Source organism: Podarcis erhardii (genome assembly GCF_964252035.2).
Source record: "Podarcis erhardii genome assembly, chromosome: 2".
NCBI classification, from domain to species: domain Eukaryota; kingdom Metazoa; phylum Chordata; class Lepidosauria; order Squamata; family Lacertidae; genus Podarcis; species Podarcis erhardii.
This window is the reverse complement of record NC_138498.1, coordinates 13,307,484-13,331,330: the sequence shown is the minus strand read 5'-3', so window position 1 is coordinate 13,331,330 and position 23,847 is coordinate 13,307,484. Positions and strand designations below refer to the sequence as shown.

Below are 23,847 nucleotides of genomic sequence, written 5' to 3'. Positions count from 1 at the left end.
GGACTACAACTCCCATCATCCGTAGCTAGCAGGGGTGATTGGAATTGTAGTCCAGAAACAGCTGAAGACCCAAATTTGGGGTCCCATCCACCTGTCACTTTTCGCCATCTTAAGGTGTGATTTGTCATGTAGGTAAGACTAGTCAAACTACTGTTTTAGTGTAATCCAGGCCACTTCTGGTGATAGAACGCCACATTGAGTATGGCTTACTAATATTCAGCATGGTGATTAGCCAACACTGAGCTAGTTTGCGAAATTAAAACACACTGAATAGCAAGTTTGACGAGAGACAAGGATGTCGGTTAAAGAAAGAGCAGTGAGCCAAAAGGCAAAAAATATATTTAATTCATTCTGCTCAACTAGAGAGCAAATGTATTCTAAGGGATAATTCATGGTAGCCATGTGTAATTGTTTAGAACAATTACTATGTTTTATTTAAAAACTAAAAAAATACATCAAAGGGAGCATATATATGAGCTGCAGTTCATCATGCTTGTGAAAAAATAAGTAAGTTTTGCAGATCACAACACATATGCGTTGAGTCCTAATTCTTTCTGGCATGGTTCTTCAAATAAAGCAAACCAGAAAGTTAAGCTTCTGAAATCAAGTCATTTGTTCAAGAGCTAACAGTGCAACTTTCAACTTGCTCTGTGGTGAGATGTGGGGCTCTTGCCTCTTTTAGTGCACAAGATATTTAATAAGTGAAGTGTTTTTTAAATAAGGAAAGAGTGTTTGAGTACACAGAATGTCTAGGCCCGAAGACAACTCTGTTCTTTCAGTGGCTCTGCACAAACGTTCATTGTGCTAAGGCACATTGCATGACTGTGTTCTAGTTTGGGTGCTTGCTTCCTTTCAACCCAAAGTTGACTAGGAATCTGTGACCCGCCAGATGTTATTGGACTGCAACTCCCATCATCTATAGTCAGCATGGCCCATGGTCAGACGTATTCCAACAACAGCTGAAGGCCCACGCCTGCATTTTAACTATAGGTGACATTTGGGTATGTTGGCATTTGATTGTGTTGATAGTCCAGTGGAAGACATTGATTTGTATAACTGCTGTGCAGACTTTAAAAATTTATCTCTGCATAGATATTTATTTACAGCTGGATAGCTAAGTTGGTTAGACCAGTGGTTTTTAACCAGTGTGCCGTGGCACCCTGGGGTGCCTTGAATGATGGTCAGGGGTGCCGTGGGCAACACTAGCCTCTGTCCCTCTTTCCTTCCCTCCCTCTTCTGATGCCTTCTCACATCTCTACCTCCGAAAGGCTTGCACAGCTGTTTATTGCAGCAGCCCTGGCTATAAGCTCCACAGACGAATGGTGTCTCTGGGATGCACCTCTCTTTGGGGTGGGGGTGCAGTTCAGAGACCAGGGGTGGCAGCAGCAGCTGCCCAGAGGACTCCCAATGAAAGGGGAGAGGAGGCTGAGGGAACATTCCACAAGGGAGGGTGTTTGAGAAAGGGTGAGAGGCTGCCAGCTGTGCAGGCAAGGGGTGACATAACTGGACTCTTGAGCCCCATAGGGGTGCCACAGAAAGAATGCAGTTGGTAAAGGGAGCTGTGGACTCAAAAAGGTTGAATACCTCTGGGTCAGAGCATAGTGCTGATAATACCAAGGTCATAGATTTGATCCCCATATGAAACAGCTGCATATCAGGTTGGACTAGATGATCCTCAGGGTCAATTCCAATGCCATGATTCTATGCTTTCTGTAAGGGATGTGCTTTGGGTGAGTTCATCAATGGGAAGCCACATGGTTCCCTTGGATTGGAGTGCAGGAGAGAGACCCAGGAGCTTTGCATTGACACAGAATTGCCCCCATCTACTCTCCTGATAGGAATGCAGGTGGCGCTGTGGGTTAAACCACAGAGCCTAGGGCTTGCCGATCAGAAGGTTGGCAGTTCGAATCCCCGCAACGGGGTGAGCTCCCGTTGCTTGGTCCCTGCTCCTGCCGACCTAGCAGTTTGAAAGCACGTCAAAGTGCAAGTAGATAAATAGGTACCGCTCCGGCGGGAAGGTAAACGGCATTTCCATGCGCTGCTCTGGTTTGCCAGAAGTGGCTTAGTCATGCTGACCACATGACCCGGAAGCTGTATGTCATCTCCCTCGGCCAATAAAGCGAGATGAGCGCCACAACCCCAGAGTCGTCCGTGACTAGACCTAATGGTCAGGGGTCCCTTTACCTTTGCCTTTACTCTCCTGATGTCTTGGATGGCAGTTGGCAGGGGGAGAGTTCGTATATAACACAGCAAGTACTGAATTCGTGCTGTCTTGCTCATGGCAAACATTCCAAGACGGCTGGCCGTGATCACCGCAGTAAACAAAAAGTTAAAGGAATCCTGGTAACACATGGTAAAAACAATAACAACCTGACACATTTTAATCCTTCCTCTTGTATTCTTCCTTAACTCATACTTGAAGTATGGGGCAATACTGGCTTCTTTTGTTGTTGTAACACTCCAGTCTGCTTTGTGTACATGTGTGCTGGCACCAACCCTAAAATAAAGCAGTTGAGCAAAACTCACTTTATTTGGAGGAGAGGTTCTCAGAACATGTAGTCATTTGACACAATGTTGACAGGTTTTGGGCTTTTAGTCCCAAGTTACCAAATTTTTCTTATTGATGACTCTGCAAACTTTTAGGCTTGGAGTCTAGCACTTCATTCAGAAAGAAGAAAGTGTTAATTTTGTGTTTGCATGCAATAAAGTAGAGAGATCAGTGTTTAGCAACTTTGTGAACTTTGACCAGAGGATTCTTGGGCAAGAACTGCCTTTCAGTTCTCTACTCAGTGGATGATAAGCAGGAAAGACACCATGAGAGAGGGAGGATAGCTGAATTAGGCTTCTTGGTTTTGAGGATTAGCTGGTTTCAGCTTGCCTAACAAGAGAAGTGGCAGTTACAGATAGGTAGCCGTGTTGGTCTGCCATAGTCAAAACAAAATAAAAAAATTCCTTCCAGTAGCACCTTAAGGGTCTGGTGACTTCTGTTTCAGTGTATCTGAAGAAGTGTGCATGCACACGAAAGCTCATACCAAGAACTAACTTAGTTGGTCTTTAAGGTGCTACTGGAAGAGAAGTGGCCACAGTGACTGGGGAAGTTGCTTGTTCCTGACCTCTCCAAGCTAGTAGCTGTAGCCTTTGAAGGCCTCGAGTTGCAGCCCTCCCTGCACCGTGGCCAACTCTAGAGATGCCCTTGTTGGATTTAACCGTAGCCCCACCTCACCCTAAGAGGTTAGAGTTCAGACTTCCCTAGGGCATCCTGCTTCTCTTCCAGCTCCACTTGCTTTGAATCTGATTTCTATCCAATTAGCCATTTGCTATTACTTTGGTCTAACTAGCCAAAAACTATCCATGACGTTGCTGGAAGGGTTGGCATGTAATTGATAGCCAGGTGGGCACTTCCTAGCTTCATTATTCTTTAAATGTTTCTGGGTGGCAAACTGTGGTGGCAAACTTCAAGACTCATTTTGTCTTGATGGTGCAGGTAATTCAAGGTTGATGGGTGTAGAAAATCTGCTGCCATCAGAGTATTCTGGCTGTCACAGAATTCTACAGAGGGTTTTGAAAAGTCCATGAATTGAGTTGGTAGCTTCTCTCGTTCTCATTGATTATAAACTATGGAGTTTTTCCGTAGAGCTGTCACCTGGAAAAAAAATTAACTGATCTGTCATCTACCTCTTACAAGTCAGACTTCAATATAGGTTCCTTTTGAGATATTAAAAAGGAAGGGAACTGGGAACTTTATAAGCAAAGAGTATTGGGGTGTAGGACATAATATTGTCTCCATTCTATTTAATGATTATGCAATGTAATGGAAATAGCCTTAAGAAATAAAAATGTGTGTGCCCTTAACTCTCAGCCTCACTTTGTTTAGAATTGCCCCTGCAGATGAATCAGCCAAAGCTTTGATAAATCTGCGGTTTAAAGCTTGCTTTCATAATATTTTTTCTTCAGCCATCATCTCTGCTACTTGCAATGAATTGGACCTGGATTGTGAGCTGGTATAGGGAACCTTAAGGAAGTGAGGTGTGTTAATGTGCAGAGGTACACAGGCATTCCAAGTGAAAAGCAGAAGAGCAAATGCCTGATAAGAGAACACTTGTGACTTCTACTTTAGTGCTGGAAGGTAGTCGAGTAAGTGGGATCTAGAATTTTCTATACCCCTCTTTGCGTATCTTATTTTGAGGCTTGGAAATTGAAACAGGAGTTGGGGCATGCCAGGGCTTGTGCAGAGGCTGCACTTTATCCCTTGGCTGCTAGAGGGCATTGCCAGTTTTGACTTCAAGATAAACTCTCAACAAAATAAGAATTAAAGAAAGAGACAATCTGGGGCAATTTGCCCAGAGATAAGTGAGGATTTGTCAAGAAACAACTACCATCTGCACCAAAGGTATGGACTGAGAACATTAGGTGCAAGAGCAGGTGACAGGCATGGCCCTCCACAATTCTGTATGTGTCATTTAGGATTCTCTCCAATCCATATCTGCTACCAGCCCTCCTTAAGTACTTTGCTTGCCTGGATGGAGAGGTGTGTAGAAACATCTGTGGCTGGAATGCAGCCTTTATTCTGGCCCTGCCCGCCCACCACTGGCATGCACTCCCCCCAAGTAACCCACAAGGAAATACAGCCCTCAATTTGAAAAAGGTTCCTGCCTCTAATGTAAGGTAATGTGGGGACAAAAGGCAAGCAAATAAGCTTTAAAATGCAACTTGTTTATAAGTGTACAGCAACAGACGCTGGAGGGCAGAATTCAGATTCCTAGAAGCCAGCGTCGGGTTCTCATATTCCATAGATTCCCGCCCCCCCAATCTCTCCCCTGGTGTTAGAAATAAGATACGCAATCTTGAGTAACTTAAGCAAATTAAGTCAGGCATCTGGACACAAATAAGTTTTATTGAGAATGATAAAACCCTGCTTAGAATGGCTAGAACCCCAGCACAGATTTTGAAGACTGGTGTATGACAACGTCACTGTCTTCAGTAGGTCTCAAATCTCATTGTAGTCCTCAAAAAAGGTTCAGTAACTAAAGTGAAGTAATCTTACTCAGAACCAGCTCCACTAGTTTTGTCAGCTGTTTCTATGGCTACAAGAAACAGCAAATAAAAAAAAATGAGCACATTTTAACTCGTGTTGGATCCCAGTACCAAATATTGCAATTTGCTTGGCACATGAATCAAACTAGATTTGAAGCTCATTATTACTATTTATTAACTTCAAGCACAAAGTAAACAGAATAAAGTTTTACACAGCAATAAGTATTTCTTTCATATGCTTGCATCTTCCTAAAATAATGTATTAATAATAATAGTAAATTTTTATTTATATCCCGCCCTCCCCAGCCAAGACCGGGCTCAGGGCGGCTAATGTATTAATGTAAATCTTCTGCCTCATCACCAGTACTTAATTTATTTTAATGCGTCATTTCCTCACATTTATTCTATGTCTCTTTGCTTACAGTCCTGGTATTGTACCATTTTTAAATTTCCACCTGGAACCAGATTTTTCTTTAGTGTGGTGAGCTAATAAACAAAAACTTGAGAGTTGTAATTTGGTCCAGTTTACAATTCAGACATACTGGTTTAGCAGGTCTCATGTTTGCGCAACTATCCAGTGTTACCGATGTCAGAACTTCCTTGTGCGGCAAGTGACTACTCAGGGCAACACATAAGCTTGTTAATAGGGAGGCGAGAACATATTACTTAGACCAAAATGCAGTGAAGAGATAAAATAATTCCATTGGTGCAATAGGTCAGTGTCTCTGGCTACTAACCAGAAAGTTGGTGGTTCGAGCCCACCCAGGGATGGCTGTGCTTTGTGCAGGTGGTTGGATTAGATCACCCTCAGGGGATCCTTTCCAACGCTACAATTCTATGTTTCCAACACACCCTTGTATTCAGTAAATCCCCCCCCCCCTCAAAAAAACAGCAACCCAGGCATAAACAAATATTCCTTGCTGGGTCAAATCAAAGATCTATGCAGGCCAGCATCCTGTTCCTCACAGTGGCCAACCAGATGTCTCTAGTAAGCTCAGATGCCCGGGCATGAGGGCAACAGCCTTCTCTTTCTGTTGTCCCACAACAAAGGGTTGTCAGAGGTAGCTGTTGATAGCTGGCAGTGGAGATGAGTCTCCTAACGCCTAGTTCACAATCGTATAATGCACCAGTTGTTTGTCAGGGTGTCCAGCCCTCCACCCCCTTTTCAGTGTAGAATAATATACTAGGCTTGGCCTGTGCTGTTACAAGATTATCAAGATAATTCATGTGAAATATTTCAAAAACTTCAAAGCACTATATAAGATGCTGAGTGTCTAACCTGGGACCAGAGGGTGCTTGCGTTTTACTAGATAACCCCTATGGCATAGTCGGCCCCCCACCCCCACCCAGCATTACCTGAGAATCGCACCCACCTTAGACAACGGTGCATTTTTGTCCCATACTCTTGAGTACTGCGATGGCATATGCATTGGAGGTTGATTGACAGCAATGGCTTTAAGGAGCGATTGTGTATCTTCTTTTAAATGGAAGCCGCGTTGCAGAGCTAACTGCACAATTTGTATTGCAGACTCCTAACGGCTTTATGTATGCCTTGGTCCGATGGAAATGAGTGAGCTGGACCATACTACTGGCATATGCTAATTGCCTCTGAAAACAGATTGCTCAGCCTGCTGCGTTTTGCATCTGTTACGATTTGCGTGATACTCCTCTCCCCGCCTCACTCCCCCCAATGCGTGAAAATAATCAAGCAGCGAAGCTTGTAGGAAAATAAACTATTTGGGAAGTGTAGTGGGGAGTTATGGAAGAAGCAATTAGATGACAGCATAAGAATGGCCCAATAAAATGGAAACTAAAATTGATAGGCTTGAAAGTGTCCCACTCATTCAGGGTTCCCCTCCCTTTACAAAATGTTTTATATCCTTGCCTGCATTTGAAAACTCATCAGTGTTGTGCTATAATTCCTATGGTTTTTGTAATTGGATATTGGCTTTTGAGAGAAAAGAGGAGAGAATATGGTGCATGGGCTGTTAACAGATGATTTTTCAACTTTATGTATGCTTTCTGTGATCATAGTAATTAGCCAGCTAGCAGGCTCCCAGAAAAAAAAAACCCTGATATCTTCCTTAGGAGAAGCACTACTTAAACTATTCTCTCTCCCAGCCTGCTGTATTTATTGCCTTTTCTCTCTCTATTATTGGGATGGTTCGCATCTGTTTTGCAGATTAGCTCCCCGGGTGCTACTACAATCATTTCCCGTTAAACGGATACTTTAAAAAATCTTTCTGTTAAGCCCAGCACTTTGTAAGTTCCCAAACAAAGAAACTTGAACAAAGCTGTAATGTGTAATACATAAGGTAAAAACTTTAGACTTCAAAAGAATCTAGGCCCCAGTGCAACCTACTGTAGTGGTGGGGATTTAGTAGCTTCAGATAGTTTTCATATTCTTAGACAACAGTTACTAAGTACTACTTTGTCCTCCAGGGTGGCTACAAGGAGTTAGGAAGTGTTCACTTCGTTTTGGATCAGCAGCAGTTTGTGTCTTCTGAACCCAACAAGCTGCGGTTAATCTCAAAAAAAAAAAAAACCATAGTGAAGATGAACCACCGTTTCGAGCTTAATGATGAACTGCAGTTAGTCAAAACAGAGAAGCATTGTGCACACAGCAGGACTTTGCCTTCCTCCTTGCACAGGCACTCGGAATCTGCTCTGGAGGGACCTCCAAGCCCCTAGAGCAGATTTTGAGAGTGCATTGGGGGCTGCAGGGGAGAGGAGGGGAAAGAACCATTGGGCAACATGCGTATGGGGATTTTTTTGGAAGTTGCCTGTGGGAGATGCAAGAACTGTCCCTCACTGGAAAATGTGAAAGCTCTCCATTTGCTCACTACTCCAAAGAGTAATTTTCTCATTTCCTTTGGGGCAGGATGGGGAGAGAAACTACCCAGACAGCTAAACTGAAAAGCCAAATGCGGTGTTGGTTTTAACCGGGTTGTTCTTTTTCTGTAGGTTGTGTGTACCATTGCCATTTTGATAATGAAATCCAAAGCAAAATTGTTTTCCCGCAGGTGATCATAACACCCACCTCAGCCTTCATGGCACTGGTGGCGACGGGCTGGCTGATGATGGGGCAACCGTTGAAGAAGGAGAGGCCAGCCCGGACGCTCAGCCGCAGCAAGGTCGAAGGATGCGCAGAGAAGCATGCACTTGCCCCTACTGCAAAGACAACGAAGGAAGGTAAGGTTGCGCAGGCATAGCATGTGTCATTAATGTGTTGTCTGCTGTGGTGCAAGTGAGGGATGGAGTTGGCTTGGAGTTCTTTTGTCACCTTTTGCATCCAGGACTTTCATAGCAGCAAGTACACATCCTCAAAGAATACTGGGAATTGTTTTGAGGAGGTGGAGAAATATCTGCAGGAGGGTAGCCAGCCCTCCTTGTTCCCTCCCAAAATTACAGTTCCTGGGTTCCATGTAGCTGGGGTGGGGGAGAATGATTTGTTCAACCAGTTTATTTTCTGTGAGAAGAGTCTTAGCCACAATCACCCTGCTGCAAGATTTCAGTGCTTAGAGCTGCCTGGGTAGGATGGCGGTGGTTTCAGGTGAAGTTGTGCGTCTTGTGCTTCCATGTAGACCAAAGTTTTGCCAGGGTTACGTGACGGGGAGCTACAATCAGGCTTCTGTTGCCTTTGCTTCTGATTGCAATACTAACTAAATAAAGCTTCTCATGGTCTCATGGGAAATGAAGTGTTCATTTTCTGGGTGCCTGGAACCAATGGGGAGCCTTCCAGCAGTACCCATGGATTCTTTCCTCCAACTCATATCCAGCATGATTCCTCCATTACCATCTGCATTTATTTTGCTGTCCCATTTATTTCCTACATTTCCTCGCCCAATTATGGATCTGGGCTTAAAATAAATAAATCACATTTCCAGAGCCGAATAATGTAGCATCTGCCTATACCAATCCAATGAATGAGCGTAATTAACTGTGCTACAGAAACTCAACTTCCTTGCTGTAGCAATTAAACATAAACTGCCTGTATTCAGGACATGAAACTTGCACAAGCAATTAGTGCAAAGTAAAGGTAGGGGTGGGAACGAGGTAATTTATGGCCATTGTTTAAATTATTAGCCATAGATGAGCAGAGAGCACCTGCTTAGATATGTTTGTTCAGCATTTTGCCTTTCAGTCCACTAGAGGCCTCTCAAGGTGGCTTGCAATTGAAATAACCATCACTTAAACCAGCAAAGAAAAATTTAAAGCACACGTATTTGAGATAGGGAATTGTCTCCTTGTAGTTACAGGAGCCATTGACTCTCTTCCTAATCTCTTAGAACAGGCTGGTCTATAAATCTGCTCGAGAGAACTGAAAAATAACTGTCCACTAATGTGGGAATCTGATAGCGAAGCTGATAGTAAGTGCTCTCGTTGGCCTTATTATTTGTGTAGCTGTAGAGCATCTAATTTTAAATTTTAAAGGGAGATCCATGTTATATTATTTTATTGGTTTAAAGTGGGTTAGAAGTACACAAAAAACACACACACATTTTAGAGACGTGCAGGATGTAACATGATGCTGGTCTCAAGGTAAAGACTGAGAATTGGGAAGGGATTCAGAAGACGTATAACTGGGATTTATTCACTTAAGCACGTCTAGTGAAAATACACTGAATATTTCCAAAAATATTAAAAAGATTCTATGTATGGAACTATTTTTAGGGGCACTGGGGATCCAGGGAAAAAGAAGCAGCATATCTGCCACATCCCAGGCTGTGGGAAAGTGTATGGGAAGACATCTCATCTGCGTGCCCACCTTCGGTGGCATACCGGAGAGCGGCCGTTTGTGTGTTCCTGGATGTTTTGTGGCAAGCGCTTCACACGCAGTGATGAACTGCAGCGACACAAGCGGACACATACAGGTAAGTGCAAGGATCTGGTGTGGTTTGAACAAGCAGCACCATCAGCTCAGGGCAAAGGAATGATTGGAACAAGGAATGTTGGAACCCTTCATGAATGCAAGGCTGATCTCATCCAGCAGAACCCCAGAATTCCCTAGTGATGTGTTTCTTATAAACTCCGGACTCCAGCTGCTACAGAGTTCTTGTTAAAGGGCAGATAGTCATCCTCTCTGCTATGGATTGAAGACCCTTCTTCAGGCTATGAATGAATGAATGAATTATTTTGGTCACAGACCAGTTCCAGCTCACATACAAAATCAGGGAAGTCATGAAACACAATAGGGATATATTTAAACTTGCAGTTTGGTATAACAGGGACAGTACAGATATAGCAGCAGTTAAAATATATAAATTAGATCTTACTAAAATATAGTGAGTCTTTAGGCTATGGTCTCACAAACACAGGAACAGTATCCAGCAAATGTGTCCTGCCAGCACAAGGATTACTGCTTGTGCAGTGAGGAATCCCCCCACTTTCCTACTCCCCCCCCCATACACTGCATCCTCCCTAAATCTGCTGTGGAAGAATTGGGGGGGATCCCCTAGAACAGAGTTGGGGGAAGTTTTGTTTCACAAACAGAAATCATTGTGCTGACAGAACACATTTTTTGGATATTGCCCAGGTTTAAGAAATGGGAAGATGTTATTTTTATAGCATCCGTACCCTTGTCCACTCCACATTTCAGCTGTGTCCCAATTAGAGCAGAAATATAACGCATTAAGAACTACAGCTAGTGGAGTAACAGTATGCCAGAGCATTGCATTTTAAATGTTGCACTACACACATTCGTTTAGAAGCTTCTTTTTCAGATGCTGCTTTGCATATCATTTGTAAAAACACAGTTGCTTTCCAAAATTTGCTGAAGGTAAAAAAAATGCTACTAAAAACGTGTTTCCTATAATGGTAGATGAAAGTTACTGTAAATAAGTAAATAAACTTGAGCAATAATGGAAACGTAATTAGAAATAACTTACGAAAATATGTTGTTGGTTTTTTTAAAAAAGACAACACCCAGCAACAGGCATATGCAGATGGCATAAGGCAGATATCACCGAGAAAGACAGTTAGAATGGATGCTGTTTCAGAGAAGGCCATGCCTTGTGTGCTAGCTCATCTCACTTTGCACATGGGTGTTCCCCAAAGTGAAGCCCTCTCTGCAGATCTTAAGGAAGTTTGCTGGGATAAGGCTTCTCTTGAGACAGCACTGGGTCTTAGTTATTTAGGGTTATAAAAGTAATAACCAGCACTTGACTTGGGCACAGAAGGAAATGGGGAAGAATTTCATCTGCTAAAATAGGTGCTGTGTGCAGTGTATAGCTAGGCATTGTCAACACACAAGCACTTGCATTCCACACTAGTTGAAGCTTTAGAGCCATCTTCAAAGGCCACTTTGTGAGTGTCTTACAGTAATCTAGAAAAGGACACAAGAGCATGGATGGTGGTAGGGACCAGATTCCAGCTGGTTTGGAGCACCACTCGCTCACTTTCGATAAGGAAGTGCTTGCTGGTGGAAGGGCTTTGATCTCTAGCCTTTTGAGTGTGGAGGGGGGTCTATGCAGTCTCATCCTCATTTCCTTTCTGCAGGGGAGAAGAAGTTTGCCTGCCCAGAGTGCCCCAAGCGCTTCATGAGGAGTGACCACCTCTCCAAGCACATCAAGACCCACCAAAACAAGAAGGGGCCCAACAATGTGGCCATGGACGTCTCTGCCGTCTCCATGGACACCGGTGCTTCAGCAGAGGGCACCAGTGGGGCAACACCCTCGACCCTAATTGCGACCAACATGGTGGCCATGGAGGCAATCTGCTCCGAAAGCATTGCGCGCCTTGCCAGCAGCGGCATCAACGTCATGCAAGTGGCAGATCTCCAGTCAATCAACATCAGCGGCAATGGATTTTGAGGCACCGCGGACTGCGTGGTGGTGTTGTGCAAACGTGGGATACTCAAGGTAGCAATGGGTCCAAGGGATGAGATCTTTCATTACACAAAAGGTGAAAGATTAGGGACTCAGCTGCACCACCCAGCCTCCAACCCCCATTGTGGTCTCCCAGGAATACTGCTTGCAAAATAAGGCCTGCTTGCTGTCCAGGTCAGCCCTCAGATGCCTGATGTGATTACCTGGGGAAATGATGGAGATGGTCCTGAACTGTTTGACTTGTTTTGTTTTGCTTTCCCCTCACCCCCATAAAAGTCCACCCCCTTGTTAGGTACCCCAGATGCCATCATGCCTTGGTTCTAAATGTATATGATCATTGAAATACTTTTTAGCAGAAAAAAAAAATCTATATTATTATTATTATTATTGTAATTATATAAAGCTATAAAATATGTTCATTTTGATGAGAGGTTAAAATTGCTGTGACCAAAGTCTTTGGTCGTTGTTCAGATGCCTTAACTTGGAACTCCTTGAGCTGTTAGGTGGTGCTCAAGCCTATGTTCAGATGCTATATTGCATTTTACATTGTAAGTATAAAAACATAAATTTAGCTTTTTGTATGCTTGGCTTTTAGGTTTGTCTTTCTTCTCTCCAACCCCCATTTTAAAAAAAAAACAATAATTTGGGTACTTTTTTGTTTGTTTGTTTAACTTTATTTCCTTGGGGTTTTTTTGTTTGGTTTTAATTCTTATTTTTTCTCCTTTTGAAGAGAAGTGCATCTGTGCACATCAGCTATTCCCCCCACCCCACACGCCGCCATGTGGTAGGGTCCATGACCTGAAACATATTCTATTCTGATTTTGTTGCGGGAGTTAAGCAATTAAGATGTATTCTGCTGCTGCAGTCACTTCTAGGCCTGTATCTTTGGCACAAGCCCTATTCACTTTCTGATTTGAATCAGTCAGAATCTCATATAATAAAACCTGCAATGGAACTGAGGCCCAAGTAACCTGGTAACGCATGCAGATGATGTGCCAAGCATGTTACATATATGGTGGTGTGTGTTTTGAAAGGGTGAGCTCTTTACTCAGCCAAGGAAGTGTGTACTGTGGGACAAGATAGATCTAGAGCTTTGTATCCCGTTGTGTTTTTGTCGGTTTGGTAGGTGAATGCTATACCAAATAGGAAAGGAAGATGGGTATCTTGGATTTGTGTTTATTTTTTAAAACCTCAAGCAAATGCATTGCACTTCTCCAGTTCTATTTAAACTGCCTTTGGTAGCATTCAGCTCCCTTGCAATATTGTGCATTCCCATGTGGGTGCAGTATGAATAGGAAATGCAGCAGCTGGAACTGGGTGTTGTTGGCTCTCAGCAAGCTGCAGAAGATGTGTGAGGGCCAAAATAAATGAAGAAGGAAGAGGGTGCCTTTTGAGGAGCAACAGGGCCTTTTGATCTTCTGTACTTAGCAGTATTTGGACATTTCCCCAGAGCCCTGGGCTTCAGTGTGAACCAGCCTGACATTCTATGCAGCATCACAGTTGGCCAAACTCCGCCAGTGCCTTACCCTTTCTTTTTCCTCTTTGTCTTACCCAGCTGTTAATTCAAAGTCATCTCTTCTCCCCTTGGGCTATTGAAGCAAACTGCTTTCGCTTCAAGTAGTGAAGGGAAAATAGTAAATACTGAATTTCAGGAAGGTGACAGCTTTTACAGGCATCCTGTCTCTTTTTAACATCCTTCAGCAGGAGAATGATGCTTACTGCAATGCCTAGGCCACTCTTCTTTGCCATAGAGTGCTCACAGGGGTCCGTGACTTGGCAGCCAGCCATTATGTTTAGCTGCCACTGCCATGGCCCCAAGTCCTGCCTAAAGTGTGCTTTTCAAGAGCAGTGGCCAGGTCACATGATTTCCACCTGCTTTTCCACTCACCGGCACCCCCAGCTGCCTTCCTTTCTCTGCCTTGTTCTACCTCTGTCTTCCAGCTTTATTTCACTTTGCCACCTCCCCCTGCACACCAGTAGCACCAGAAAATACACACTATGCTCTAAATTACCGGCCAGTTTCTCTTCTGTCCCTAATCCAGCCATCAGATCTTGATGCTAGCATGCAGTGTTTTAGCAAGACTGGCATAGAGCTGTGTTTCTGTTGGGCAGAGGTGGAGGAAATGACTCTGCCATCTCACTTCCTCAGGAGTTTGCCAGAATCAAGCTTGTAGTTGCTGCTGCTGACCGGGTGGCTGTGGCTGCAAGGCCCCTGGTGCACAGAGTCATGCTTTCATGATCTTCAGTTTCAGAACATAAGGACATCTCCTGCATGACCTGCAGTATTTGTTGAGCTGAGGGAGAATGGAAACCCGTCTTTAGATCAAAGGTATAAGACAGGAAACTGTCCGTATTAGGGGAAAAAGGAACTGGTATGAGATTATGTTGTGAGTTCTGCAGCACGGATGAATTATCCAGTTTTTTTGCCCTATGAGCGTGGCTCTTCGGTTTAGCTTTCTTTTCATTGAGATAGAAGTATTAAGGACTCCCCCCTCTTGCTTATGGTTCTGTGAAGGTTGGTGCCCACCCCCTTTTATCATTTTGCTCTAAGTTCAGTCACTATATCTTGTCATGCAGATATTGAGTTGCAAAGAGCAGGGCTGTACCATAGGAAACAGTTCATGCCAAAATTTTGTGTGCATGTTTTGAGCATTATTAAAAAGGAACTTCCTGTGCCAGCATAGAAAACAAGGCATTGGCATGCCAATACCTTGGCTTCTTCCTCCATACCAGTGAAAAACTTTTGATTAGATTTTCACTTCGGTGTATATGCACCAAATCCTCAGAGATGCACATCAAAATAAATTGATGAGCCTCTGCTAGAAACATCCTTCTGTCAGTTTTATAAGATTTGGAATTGCACCTGTAAAACTTGGACCCCAGTGTGAAAGCAAGTATGATTATCACTTTGTACACGCTATGCATTCACTCACTTGTAGAAAGACCAGTGAAATTGTAAGTAGTAAATGTTATGGCCTAAAGGGGTTTTATTTCAGCATGGGTGAATGAAAACTGTCTCTTGAAAACGTTCTAGTATCTCTGCTGGATTTGATCTGGCAAACAGATTGATCTTGCTGCAAGATCAGCTTATATGGCACCTTTTCCAAACCAGTGTTGCTTCAAAAGCAAGATGTTTTTTCTGTGCCAAAAGGACTTTGTGGGTACAGTCAGGTCAGAGATAGATTGTCCCAAGGAAGTAAGGATTTTAAAAGTATGATTGGCTGTTTATTCTGAGCAAGTCTGCTTTTACAGTGATGGATCTTAAGTGTTCCATGAAAGTCAGGTTAACCATGTTGTTACTGAAATGACTGAACACTGGCTTTGGGAAGGTGGAGACAGGATATGTCCTAGGTAAGTAAAATACCACATGATAAGCAATAATACAGAAACCTCTGGTCCTTAATTTTAGTTTTTCTCTGGGTCTGCCATTTCAGTCCCAGTGCTTCAAATTTATATTGTCAGAGATGGTAAGGATCTCTTTTTAATACGCTGTACATTGAATGCTTCCCCTTTTGCCAGAGAGCCATGTTGTGTCTTCTAGAATGCCCAGAAGGTGTTGATTTCCAATCAGTTGTCTTCAGCACCCATTTTCAAGCTGCTTTTCCTTAAGGAATTAATGGAACTTCAGGTGTTCACTGTTTAGAAAACAGTGAGCATCGCTGTGGCCTGTCTCAGTCATCCTTGTGGACTGCATTATAGGTCTGCTGCCTTGTCAATCTGCACAAAAAGTATTTGCCTATTCATCATCTTGTACAGATTTTCTGCAGCTAAGGAAACTTGTTTTCTTTTAAAATCCATAGGACATTTTCTTCTTTATTCTGAGTGTGGTTTGTTCAGTCTCAGGCTCAGTGTGGCATAGGAGAAGAATCCATTGGTAGACAATAGCTAGAATTTTTTCATGTTGTCAGTTATATCAGGAGTGTTGTGTAGCAAATTGCCCATCCCAAAGGATATATTGGTCTTATTTGCTGAATCTTCTCAGTGTTTTTTTTCTTTTTAAAGAGCAATATTGTCCAGCTTATACCACAGGGGTCACAAAGTAGAAACCAGGTGTTTTCAGCCCGTGATAGAAGTATAGGAAAACTGTGAAACTTGAACACTAAGGGTTGTTTTGTTCAATGCTAGTCCTGCTCAAAGTACACTCATTTAAATGCATAGACCTAAATTAGTCATGTTTATGAATTTCAGTGGCTCTGCTCTGAGTATGATTGGCATTGGCTATAACCCTAAGGAAGGGAAGTAGCTCTTGCTATAAATCCCTCTACTTTATTGAAAGTATTTGTATTTAAAAAAAAACAAAAAACCAACAATCTTAATGATCTTTCAAAACTAGATGCATTGGAAGGGTCATGTTTTGGAAATAGCGGAAATTCTAGATCCCTTGGTAGAATGCAGTATTAATTTTCTCCCAATGTTTTACAAACGGTGCCTTAACTTGAGATGCCCCAGGGGCAGCAGTTGTTGCACCTGCTTGCAGAATGCCACTGGTTCTCTCTGTTCATCTGTTTGCAAGAACTGAAGTCCAAAACAAGCCAAGGTGTTCTAGGCATCTTCCAAAGTGGCTTTATCTGTGGCAGTATTCCAAATATTTAGCAGAACCTCCAGGGTTGCTCTCTTACCAGACTTATGTTGCTTTTCCCAAGTAATACCCTTTATCCATCCCCATTCCCTAGAAAACGCCCTCCACTCAGGTAGTATCCCACCTACCTGTCCTCTCAATATAGCAAGTTATCTGAAATGTGTTATCGTGCCCCATCTTTAAGCAGAGCAGCAGCTTACTGTAAAGAAAAAGACATACTATGAGTGCCTTTTGTGGGGAGTTCTAAAATGACGCTTGCTTTTTTAAAGTTTTTAGTTTTCTCATGGAAGTGGCCGTTAAGTTGAGACAGCCTGGTAAAGGACAGAGTGGCACTATTTAGTAGCATCGTGCTGTGGTTGCATCGTGCCAGTAGTGCCCAGGGGATATGGACTTCAACCTGTGTCCTCCGCATCTCTCCTGCTTCTCCTGTTGCCAAGCTGGAGTTGATGTTACTTACCTAGCATCTACTCCAGGGGTCTGCAATCTAAGGCCCATGGGGGTCGTTTAACCAGCCCATGGACCCCCGCCGCCCACCTGCTTGGCTCCTGTGCGCCACACCAAACTGGCGCGGAGCAGAGTGAAGACTGCCTTCCACGACACTAGCCAGCTTCCTGTTGGCTACAGGAAGCTGCGCACGCCTCCTCCGCACCAGAAGGAGCGCTGGAAAAAGCATTTGCGCGCACCCGCACTCAGGCCCACCATGGCGTCTGCGGGACCATGAACCTGCCCAAGCCACAAAAACTTTGCTGACCCCTGGTCTACTCCCTGTCCCCCACACAGGTCAGGGCTCTGTTTCTGGAAGTCTTCATTCCTAGCCATGCCTGCTCACACCGCCTGCTTCTGAGGCACAACAGGGTGGGGTGGGGAGAGATCGGAAGCATCTTAAACTTCCTGTGAGGTTTCAAAAAGGGATTCGTCTGCACCAGTGTTCTTCAACCTTGGGGTCCCCAGTACGATAGTGGACTGTAACTCCCCACCATCCCCAGACAAGCGTAGCCCAACGCTCAGGGATGATGGAAGTTGCAGTCCCCACATCATCTAGGGACCTCAAGGCTGGAGAACGCCAGTCCAAATGGGCACATGTGTCTACTTCATGGCTAGTGCAGGATTATGACCTATGCCAGAATGGCACCATGACTCTTGCCTGTCTGTGCCAGTTGTGAGGGTCTCTCATGACTTGTCACTCCTTGAGCCCATGCACACACTGTCTGATGGCATACTTGAGATAGAAGCATCCTTTGCTGTACGCACACTGAAAACAAAAGACTCGAAACAAGTCACAAGTGGTTGGTTTTTTCCCCTGGGCTACCTCTTCAGGCTGCTGATGGGGTTTGGGTGTGTTGGAGAATTGCCTTATTGATTGCTCCCCCAATTGAGGGCGGAGGAAGATCCATGTCTTTAGGAAATTAGCATGTCCAGGAGAGGAATCCACACCTGACATGCTGGATCATTTGTGGCTTTTTGTTTGTTACTTTAAATAAATTTTAGGTTCGGGTGGCTTTATTCATGGAGAATCATTCAGAGATGCAACTGCAAAGTGGATCTAGGAAAAGCTTTACTATTTGATTCCTCTGATTTGTGTAAAGTGGCCCAAAATCCAAAACGTGCAAAGCGAAAGGAGAGGGGGGACGACTGTATATTATTATTATTTTATATTTTCTTAAAATAACTTACAATGTTCTTTCTGGAATCAGACGTGCCTTTTCCTTTATATACAAGGGTTCTATATAGCCAAGCCAGTGCCATCAGCCTTCAGTGGCTCTTCTGTCGCATTCTGTGCCTTCGAACAGCTTTGTCTAGCTTTAATCTTGTCACAGTCCAGTCTAAATGGGCAGCTGGAGTTCAGCAGTTAACTTATTCCCCCACCCACTGACCCACCCCGGTCCAAAGGTAAAAGGACGAGAGGGCTGACTTTTTGCATGCTCTGCAATGGAAAGGGGCGGTTGTGGAGGGGAATGAGAGTATCTGCCCAGTTGCCATTCCCAGGTTCCGCTAACGTTTCATAAACGTTTTTCATTATGTTCAGTGACTTGTAATCCTCTTCTGCAGTAACCTGGCTGCCTCTATCACCTCTCCCAGGAAGGGGGAAGGTGGGTAGCGATCTAAGTCGTCTTTGGTGCTTAACAGCACAGTTCTGCAGACACTTAAAGCCAACCTGTAACACTGGCAATAAAATAATTCTTGTCTAGCTGTGTAAAAGACTGTTTGTTTTATCTTGTAATAATGTATGTGCTTCTTTTTTTAAAAAAAAAAATCCAATTCCCGATGTAATGATGTCTGAAACACTTTTTAAAAGTGCTATTTTTGTACAAAGATTAAAGTAGTTTGGCTCCTTTGTATACTGATTACAATTTTTTAAAATGAAAGGAATAAAACAAGTATTTACAGAGTTTGTTTTTAATCTGCCTAGCCACACGAGCAGTATATATTGCACACACAAACATAAACATGTGCCTTCCTTTAATATTTTATGGTATGCGTGCTTAGCCCCCAAACTTTCCGCCTTGAATAACTCTGGTTTCTAACCTTTTTCTTAGGCTTCTTTAGCCCTGTTTTTCCAGTCCTCACATGTTAGGTCAGGATCCATGTTGACAGCAGGACTCTCTGTCCTTTTAGCTCCATCCTTGCCCTTTGATGTTCCTCCTGTAAGACCCATGTAGTGTTAAAAGGACTAGTGAAAATCCAGGGAGAGAGTGGACGGATTGTGACCTTCTTGCAAAACAAAGTTGACGTAAATCACTTCCGACCATTGCTGCAGCCTGGCCTTCTGCATTCAACAATGTATCCGTATCTGTGGACCCTTTTGTGTTCTCTGCATTCCTCCTGCTTCTCTGCATTCTTATTAACTGAAAAGGGCAGCATTTTATTATTACTATTTTTAAAAAGATCAACTTTTTTGTCTGGATTTTCAATTCTTAAAATATGGCAACCCTAATTATACCTCACCTTTTTCCTGACAGGGACACAAGGCAGCTTACAAATAAAAATAAGAACATGGGGGGGATCATTAAAGAACAATTAAACATTGATAGAATTAAAACCACACACACATACACAAAAAACTAATAAAACTATATAAATAATTACAATAAAAACAAGCCACTTAGCTGTTCCATTAAAAGCCGTTAGTTCCCAAAAGCGTGTTTGAATATTTGAGCGTCAATGCGGAAGCCAGACTGGTGACTGGAGTGGCCACCGAGACCATATTACATCGGTCCTTAAAGACCTAGTACGTTTCCAAGCACAATTCAAAGTGTTGGTGCTGACCTTTAAAGCCCTAAACTGCTTCGGCCCAGTATACCTGAAGGAGCGTCTCCACCCCCATTGTTCTGCCCAGACACTGAGGTGCAGCTCCAAGGGCTTTCTGGCGTTTCCCTCACTGCGAGAAGTGAGGTTACAGAGAACCAGGCAGAGGGCCTTCTCTGTAGTGGCACCTGCCCTATGGAACGCCCTCCCATCAGATGTCAAGGAAATAAACAACTACAGTGGTACCTCGGGTTACATACGCTTCAGGTTACAGACTCCACTAACCCAGAATTAGTGCCTTGGGTTAAGAACTTTGCTTCATGATGAGAACAGAAATCTTGCTCTGGCAGCGCGGCAGCAGCAAGAGGCCCCATTAGCTAAAGTGGTGCTTCAGGTTAAGAACAGTTTCAGGTTAAGAATGGACCTCCGGAACAAATTAAGTTCTTAACCCAAGGTACTACCGTATCTGAGTGTTAGATGACACCTGAAGGCAGCCCTGTTTAGGAAAGTTTTTAATGTTTGAAGTTTTATTCTGTTTTTAGTGTTCTGTTGGGAGCTGCCCAGAGTGGGAAACCCAGCCAGCTGGGCTGGGTAATAATAATAATAATAATAATAATAATAATATGTGAGATGTCTTCGTATCCATGAGCATGGTGCTAATGCTTTTAAGCAAGAATGCACAGGCAAGGTCACTTAAGAGCTAAAGCATAGATAATCTGTGACCAAAGATATTGAGTCTACACTCCTGCTTGAAATTTACAGCACAGTCATGGACTATGAAGATTGGAAGGGGGAGAGTCTAGCCTATATCTGCTGTACCTACTTGACATCTCTTGTTTCTGAGCAGATAAAAGGCAACCAGGAAGTGGACTTTGCTATGTCTACAGAGAGAGTCCTTTATCAGCCTGGTTGTTGAAAACAAGGCTGAAGTTGTCAGCCGCAGTCCTGGCGGTGGTGCTGGCGGTCTCAATGGCACCAGCAGAACTGTCTACCGTATGCAACCAAGTACTGCCAGTGCTGCTCACATGTACCGGTGGTAATTAAATATAGAATCATAAGAACATTAGAGTTGGAAGGGACCATGAGGGTTCATCTTGTCCAACCCCCTGAAATTCAGAAATATTTTGCCCAAGGGGGGCTCAAACCCACAGCCCTGAGATTAAGAGTCTCATGCCCTACCAACTGAGCTAAATTCAAGCAGAAGGCTGAGGAGCTTTTGCATATTCTAATTGCTCTGCCCCGGGTGAGAAAGTTGGCAAAATGATTGTTAATCTATGCCGTCAAAACAGAAGCTTTTATCATTTCATCTGCTCGATATTTAGTCTGGTGGAGACACCAGTATGTTTTAAGGTGGTTTTCTGAACAAAACAGCAGCCTACAGCCAGCCCAGGGGTGGTGACATAGAGGGCAAGACACTTTGCATGAGATGTAAGCTTCCATCTACTGGGCCCCATGTGAGTCCCCCACCCCACTGCCCCCTGGGTCCCTTAGCCCACAAAAGTTTAGTCCACTCATTCATTGGGTTGCATTTACAAGTGGGTTGTGTTGTGATCATATGAAGCTGTGATTTGCTGAGTCAGACTGTTGATTCAGACATGTAGCAGTTCTCATAAGTTCTCAAGATCTTTTCCTGGTTTACTGCCTGAGATCCTTGAACTCCAGATGCTGAGGATTGAACTTTGGGTGCAAAGCATGCGCTCTGTCCTAGCACTGTCATACCATTGCAAATGAAAAGTAAACCCTCTCCTGAACATCTGGAAGGAAGGCTTCAAGGATGCTGATATGTCCACCCCTCCAAAAAAAGGAAATTCTTTTTTTAAAAAATCATTTTTATTTGATTTTACAAATAGAATTTTATAACAATCCAAATGCATATCCATATACAGAGATTACTCTGAATCTTGGGACCCCCCATCCCCTTCATGGGTCCTGTTGTCAACATTTACAATTGCATTTTATTCCATAGTCTATATTTTATATTAATCCATATTGCCCATAATTTTGTTACATTACAAGTGAGATTAAAATCCTGCTAATGTTTTCATCTGCTTGCAGTGGTCTCTTTAAATAAAATATAATTTCCCCCATTCTTTTTTAAAGTTTTTGTCCTCTTGGAAATTCAATGGGATGCAAGGACACAGTTCTGCCAATTAACCACCTCTACCCACCTGCCCACACTATATATTAATGCCTATAGCACAGATCCCTTTCCTTGGAGTGGGGGAGGAGGGTGTTGATGTGATCTGATTTCTGTGTTTTTTTAACAAAGCACAAAAATGACCCCAACAGTATCTTGACATGCAGTGCTGAGTGCTTTTGCACATACTGTATTCAGTTTGATGTTGAACATACCCATTTGAATGGACCTTGAATGAATATTGCTGAGAATCTTGTTCCACCCACTGAAAACCTCCTTGTCTCTCCCCCTCCCCTCCTCCCATAACAATATTCTTTAAATCTGAAACTCTGTCCTTGAGCTGCCTGGGGGGGTGGGCACCCCAGGCTAGGGCATCTAAGATCTTGAGTTTGCAGGGAGTTGTTTTGCTGTCTCGTGGGAGGTGTTTTTGTATGGTGGCATTGGAAGCTGTTAGACCCAATCTGCTTAGGCATGAGGGCAGACCCACTGGAAATCTGTCTTGTCCCTCCTTGCCTAGATGTGCTGCCTCCCACCCCTGCATCAGAGCTTGCGGTCACTCGCTGACAGCAACCAGCCCCATCCCACACGCTGAAGCCAGCCAAGTCCTTCCCACCTGGGCCCGGAGGAGGAACTCCTAGGCGGGCAAGCTAGGTTTGCATATCCAGTTCAGGTGCTCTTGGAGAGTAGATGGGGCCCTGCAGGCTGCTTTGGAGACTGTCTGCCTGGCTAATACTACTGAGATGCCAAGCGATGAGCACCAGTGCCCTGAGTAAAAACCGCAGCTGCGTCTCCTATGGATCTAATGCCCTGATGGAAGGTATGGAGCATCTCAAGGGCTTAATTTCGGAGGACGGCCACAACAGAACCATCCAGTGCCCTCACAACCAGTGCTGCTTTGGTATCTGGAACCTGACCCAAGGACATCTCCAAGCCAAGTTGCAAGGTGAGGACTAAAGGTGGACGGAGGAGCTGCTACAATTCTTCCTTAGGGGGTCAGGTGGGAAAGGAGGCAGGATGGTATGTGGTGGTTTGGCAGGAAGACGGAACGCCCAAAGCTCACATGATTTCGGATCCAAAGGGAGGTGGGATTTTAGAGCACGTAGATTTTAGAGACAAGGACTCTGCTGCATGGGAATGAGATGATGGTGACTCTACAAGCTTAGAACAAAGGGGTTTCCTTTATGCCATGTCCGGTTATGGGTCCATTTGGTTCAGTATTGTCTATACTGCTTGGCAGAAGCTCTACATGATTTCAGACACGGTTCTCTCCCAGTCTTACCTGGAAATTGAACCCAGGACCTTCTGCTACAGCCTTCCCCAGGGATGCACGCATTTCATCTCTAGATCCATAAGCCTGCAAGAGAGAGATCAAAGGGTCATAAAGTTTACCTGAGTGTCCCTAATGCAGGATCTCTTCCCCGCCATCCCTTAAAAACTACTGTGCTAGACTGAATGTTCAAGCAGAAATATATCGGCACCGGGGTGGAAATGAAGCCTGGGAAATTAGCACCATGAGAAAGGGAGAAACTGAGCAGCAGCCTCTACTCGCTGCTGTTGATTTCTTCCAAATTAAAAGGCATGGAGATTCATCAAAAGTGATTCCTTGCAGCATGGATTGTAGCGCAAAAGATCTGAGAGTTTTTACAGTGACTTCAGAGGGGTGTGCTGCCTTCTGCTTCTGGGATAATCCGGTTTGATGGATTTCCCAGGTTGATTTGTTGGAGAAGGGTTTGAGGGGCTAGTGGAGGAACAGCTCCACACCATAGCTCTCTGGCTGGGTGCTGGGAACTGTAGCTTGGGGGGTAAACTACAATTTCCAGGTGTCTTGGGTCAGGGAATGCACTTCAAATGTATGGTGTGTACGGAGCCTGTTTCTGTGTGTACGTAGTAGATTCTACTGGCTGATTTGCAAGCACATTCATCATCCGATGTCTCATCGCTGGATGATTTGCTGCTGAATGAGTGAATTGCTTCCACCACCACCCGGTCGAAGTGATTATCTGCTTGATAATAAGTGAGAAGAT

The 23,847-nt window shown here is 43.9% G+C and overlaps 2 protein-coding genes across 5 annotated transcripts in view; both read left to right on the top strand.

The window, feature by feature from the left end:
* Nucleotides 1-18,829, top strand: part of SP1 (Sp1 transcription factor) — a 28,733-nt gene extending 9,904 nt beyond the window's left edge. For all 3 annotated transcript variants that reach the window (XM_081848604.1, XM_081848605.1, XM_081848603.1), the window contains exons 4-6: nucleotides 8,058-8,226; nucleotides 9,709-9,908; nucleotides 11,533-18,829. In XM_081848604.1, coding sequence (XP_081704730.1) covers nucleotides 8,058-8,226; nucleotides 9,709-9,908; nucleotides 11,533-11,846 — 683 coding nt within the window. In that variant the 3' untranslated portion in view covers nucleotides 11,847-18,829. The remainder of the gene's footprint in view (nucleotides 1-8,057; nucleotides 8,227-9,708; nucleotides 9,909-11,532) is intronic.
* Nucleotides 18,830-22,189: 3,360 nt separating this feature from the next.
* The window catches only part of AMHR2 (anti-Mullerian hormone receptor type 2), a 29,419-nt gene continuing 27,761 nt past the window's right edge, over nucleotides 22,190-23,847 (top strand). Inside the window, exon 1 of one of the 2 annotated variants that reach the window (XM_081848943.1) lies at nucleotides 22,190-22,766. In XM_081848943.1, the coding sequence (XP_081705069.1) occupies nucleotides 22,511-22,766 (256 nt within the window). In that variant the 5' untranslated portion in view covers nucleotides 22,190-22,510. The remainder of the gene's footprint in view (nucleotides 22,767-23,847) is intronic. The other variant, XM_081848944.1, reaches the window with a different exon arrangement.